General features: G+C 41.7%; 2 protein-coding genes across 2 annotated transcripts in view; both read right to left on the minus strand.

Annotated features, from left to right (window-relative positions):
* The window catches only part of LOC144232223 (uncharacterized), a 1,453-nt gene extending 781 nt beyond the window's left edge, over positions 1-672 (minus strand). The window contains exons 1-2 of the mRNA XM_077765013.1: positions 543-672; positions 1-224 (exon numbers count right to left, since the gene is read on the minus strand). Of these exons, the coding sequence (XP_077621139.1) occupies positions 1-224; positions 543-672 (354 nt within the window). The remainder of the gene's footprint in view (positions 225-542) is intronic.
* LOC144232367 (X-linked retinitis pigmentosa GTPase regulator-like) overlaps positions 1-4,310 on the minus strand; it is a 53,499-nt gene that overhangs the window by 20,619 nt on the left and 28,570 nt on the right. The window contains exons 13-14 of the mRNA XM_077765202.1: positions 3,974-4,039; positions 769-1,728 (exon numbers count right to left, since the gene is read on the minus strand). Of these exons, the coding sequence (XP_077621328.1) occupies positions 769-1,728; positions 3,974-4,039 (1,026 nt within the window). The remainder of the gene's footprint in view (positions 1-768; positions 1,729-3,973; positions 4,040-4,310) is intronic.

Consider the following 4,310-nt stretch of genomic DNA (forward strand, 5'->3'; position numbering starts at 1 on the left):
CCTCTCCTTCTCCCCTTCTCCTTCCTCCCCTTCCTCTTCTCCTTCCTCCTCTTCTCCCTCTTCTTCCCTCTCGCCCTCATCTTCCTCCCCTGCTTCCACTTCTTCTTCCTCCCCTTCTCCCTCTCCTTCACCTTCTTCTTCCTCCCCTTCCCCCTCTCCTTCCTCTCCGTCTCCCTCTCCTTCTTCCTCCCCTTCACTTTCTCTTTTCTTTGCTTCCTCCTCTTCTTCCTCCTCTCCAACCTCCTCCCCTTCCCCCTCCTCTCCTTCCTCCTCAGCTTCCTCCTTATCTTTCTCTGCTTCTCTCTCTCTCTCCCCTCTCCCTTCCCCTTCCGTCCCATCTCCCTCTGCTTCTCCCTCTTCCTCCTCCCCTTCCCCTTCCCCTCCTCCTCCTTCCCCCTCTCCAGGTCGTTCCTCTTGAGCTTCTTCCTCTTTCCTTTGTCCCTCCTCCTTGCCTTCGTCCTCTTCCCTGTCTTCTTCTCTCCCCTCCCCTTCCTTTCCATCTCTTTGCCCCTCCCCTTCCCTTCGCCCCATCCCTTTATGACCTCGTTCCCTCTCCCTGTGGTCCTGGTCCTCCTCCTCTTCTAGGTCTTTCTCCCCCTCATCCGGGCTCTCCATTTCTCCCCCTCCCTGGTCTTCCTCCTCTTCCCCCTCCTCACGCTGACTCCGTTCCATTCCCAAACCGCCCTCCCGCCGGACCTGCCCCTCACCTCCACCTTCGGGCACATCCTCCTCCGCTTCTCCCCCTGCCTTTCCCTTGCCCTCACTCACCTCTGCTCTGTCTGTAAGATCGTCTGACAGGATCTCTACTTCCTCCTCCTCTTTCCCTGCGAGCACCTCCACAGTTTCCTCACTTGCATCTACCTCTTGCTCCTCTATTCCACTTTCTTCTGAATCCTCTGCTCCTTCCTGCTCCTCTGGGATCTCCGACAAGTGGTCACACTTAAAATCGTATTTTGCCGCGAATTTGGACATTTTGTGTTCAGCTTCTTCCTCATGTCCTTGCTCAATAAATCTCCTGCTATACCACAAGTGTGGGTCAATATCCACTTCTTCATCCTCTTTCTCTCCGCTACTGAATTCTACGGACTCGGGCTGTTCGAAGCCGTCAATGGTACCTTGCTGGCTTTCACTTTCGCCTTCCACGTAACTGTCTGGCCCCTCTACGGACTCCCGTTCACTGTCACAGATCACATCTTGCATGTTCCTCTCACCGTCCTTAACAAAGCTTTTCCTCCCTTCATCCTCAAGATTCACGTCTCTATTTGGTAAGTCGTCAAAGAATGTATTAATGTGTCTTAAATTCTCTTCACTCTGTCTCATATCCTTCAGACCTGCCATTTCCAGCAGCGCAGTTTCTTTCTCAGGCACTGCTTCTTCTGCTGCTGAATCCTTCTGACCTTGGCTTCCATCACCTTCCTGTTCTATCTCCTTCCTGTCAGGTGGGTAAATGCTGTGCTTGCTCTCAAGTCTAAATCTCTCTCTGCACACACCCTTGGCATGGGTGTTGGCCTGAGGCCCCGGCTGGCCCGACGCCTCACCTAAGTCCTTGTCTGAAAACAGGCGCCCATTCCCAAGTGCTGGCAGCATGTACATTCCCTGTGCCACCAGCTGTCTATACGCTTTTCTCTCTGTCACCGTTTTGGATGTCTCTTCCTTTGTACGCTCTGTACTACCATCGTGTTCAAAGCGAGCTGCACGCTGGTTCAGTTTCGCGACTGTTTCTTGTTTCTGCAAATTTTGTGAAATAACTGTCATACGACTGTTAATTGACAAAGGTTAACTTACCTGCTACAAAATACCGCCAAGATTTTGTATCACTCTAAGTGTCGCTGGCAGAACAAAAAGTGTCCAGTTTGACCAGACGCTTTGCTCCAATGTCGCTTTCTCTGGAGATCATTTGTGCCACTCTCTAAGTCTATGGGACAACCGGTTCGGATGTGGCACTGTGTCTCTGCGTCTAACCTGCACATTCGTACCACCTGTCTTCATCTGGCCGTTACTCACACGGTGCCACCGGTATTCTTCTCTACTCCTTTTCTCAGCCTGAATCAATTCTAGAACCGAGTACTCTTCCAGACTGATTTTGCAGAATACTGTTAAAAGTGTACACTTCCCTTCCATACAGTGCAGTTTCAGTTTTTCCTACCTTCCCTAGTATTTTAATTGCCAAACTGTGATTAGTCTTTTGATTCCATGAACTTCCCAAAAGAAAATAAGTGAAAATATGAAACTGTCAAAAATTAGAAAAAATGAATAGCTTATCTCTAGATGAAAAATCTGAAATGAAAACAGCCAATGAAATCTTTTTATCCACATACTAGACAAGAATATTTTTCTTTTCAAAACAAATATTTGGGTTTTCAAATTTTTGACCCTTTCCTTTTATCTACTAGATTCTTTCATTATAAAAACTTGCATACATGAGAGAAATCACTATGAGGAAAAAACACTTCAGGTAAAATGTAAGATTTTCATATAAACTATGAAATTAAACATTGCGACTCAAATGATATATTAAGAACATGAAATTAATTTCCTGCTGGACAAAATAAGGTAAAAAATCACATTGTTAGCCTGAATTCTACAAGCCTAATGAACTGAAATATTTGATGAATTTTTGGTCTCTGGATAGTAAAATCTCACTAAATCAAATTTTAAAAATTGTTGTGAGTGCTAGGCCTAGGAAGAGGTTGTTTTTTGCTTAAAAATATTACTAAAACAGCACAAGTTAAAAATTAATATATGGAAATACTAAAATAAATCATTTTTTATTCACTAGAATAGGTCTGGTCAGGCTGCTACTTAAAAGGACTATGTGTATAAAATATATCTCAGTTTACAAGGAAGTGCTTTCCTTTTCCATTTGTTCTAGGTCCTATTCTTTAAAGTCACAATTCTTTCCAGGGCCCTAAAGAGANTTCTACATGTATGTGTCTTTATTTCCCTAGTACAGTAAAGTAGCAAGGAAGAGGCAGAGCCTTGAGTCTAAAAGAGGAAGAAAAGACACAAGAAAGATAACTGCTTAGAAGTATAGTCAGTCAGTAAAGTCAGTCAACATTCACCGGGCTTCCTTGGTGTGTTATAACAACACCTCTCCCACATTCACCAGGAATGCTGTTACTCACCATGCCTCTCAGTAAACTAGAGAGAAGACTAAATGAAGCCTGGCACTAAGGTTTTATAATTCAGCAAGATTCTCTTGGATTTCGATTAAGGAATTTTAGCTTATTAATGTGGCAAAGGCACTGGAAACGGAAATTCAATGTTTTCTGTAAGCCTCCTTCCTTCAATTTATAGTTCTCCAATTTACTTTTCTAATTGCCAAAGCCCTCCTCCTTTCACCTCACTGGTCATAAAAGTCAGGAGAAGCAAAGGATGTGAGGGGCAGGCCTTTATCTCTACAGGGTTGTGAAAACCAAACTATCCCTTCCTTTTGTTATTCTTTTGTTATTCATTAAAAGTCTCTCTTTGTCAGCCATGCATAGTTTCTGATTATTTTCCAAACCTTTAATTCTGGTTTTATGCTATCAATTCCTGATAGATTAAAACCCATTCCACACATTGGAAAAACAATTATCAAATATTTTCACCAAAACCAACCAATTTCAGAGCTAGAAAAGATCTTTGAGATCAGCATGGTAACTCAACCAAAGTTACACTCAACCCAAGTCTGAGAATCATTCTGATTAACAGTAGCCTCTCTTCCATATGATCCTTTGCTTTAATGATAAGAAAATACTGCTGTTACAACTTGGTGATACCAAAGAGCAAATTTCAGCAATGAAATTGTCACTTTTTCTGTCCCACAGAACAAACCCAAATTGAGGCTATCTCCGATGTATTCCTCTGTCTGTAAAAATCTAAAGTAAATGAATACTTATCTTTCATGTGTACTTTCTAGGAATTTTCAAGAAAAAAATGTAATTTTAACTGTTCTTACCCACAATAATGAAAATAAGTCTCTATATTTTACCTTTTGTTTTTGAATTGGTGACAATTTAAATGACTTCTCATTAGAATTCAGGCTCATCATGTGTGTCTGAAATAAATAAAAAACATGTTCTAAAAAGAACAGATACTATCTATAGAATTACACATTGACACATTCTAATGTATGTACAAAATTAACACAAAACAGTTCAGACAGTAATATAATCAACTCTCAATTGCATATTAATGTTATGAGGATTGAAAATAATTGTATTTGTATGAAACCTATACCTCAATAAAATAATGTGCAACATAAAAATAACAAACAAAATGAAAACAAAACCAAAACCAAAAGCTTTTGTGACGCATTTAACATAGGA

This window comes from Crocuta crocuta, unplaced genomic scaffold (genome assembly GCF_008692635.1).
Source record: "Crocuta crocuta isolate KB4526 unplaced genomic scaffold, BGI_CrCroc_1.0 scaffold301, whole genome shotgun sequence".
Classification (NCBI taxonomy): domain Eukaryota; kingdom Metazoa; phylum Chordata; class Mammalia; order Carnivora; family Hyaenidae; genus Crocuta; species Crocuta crocuta.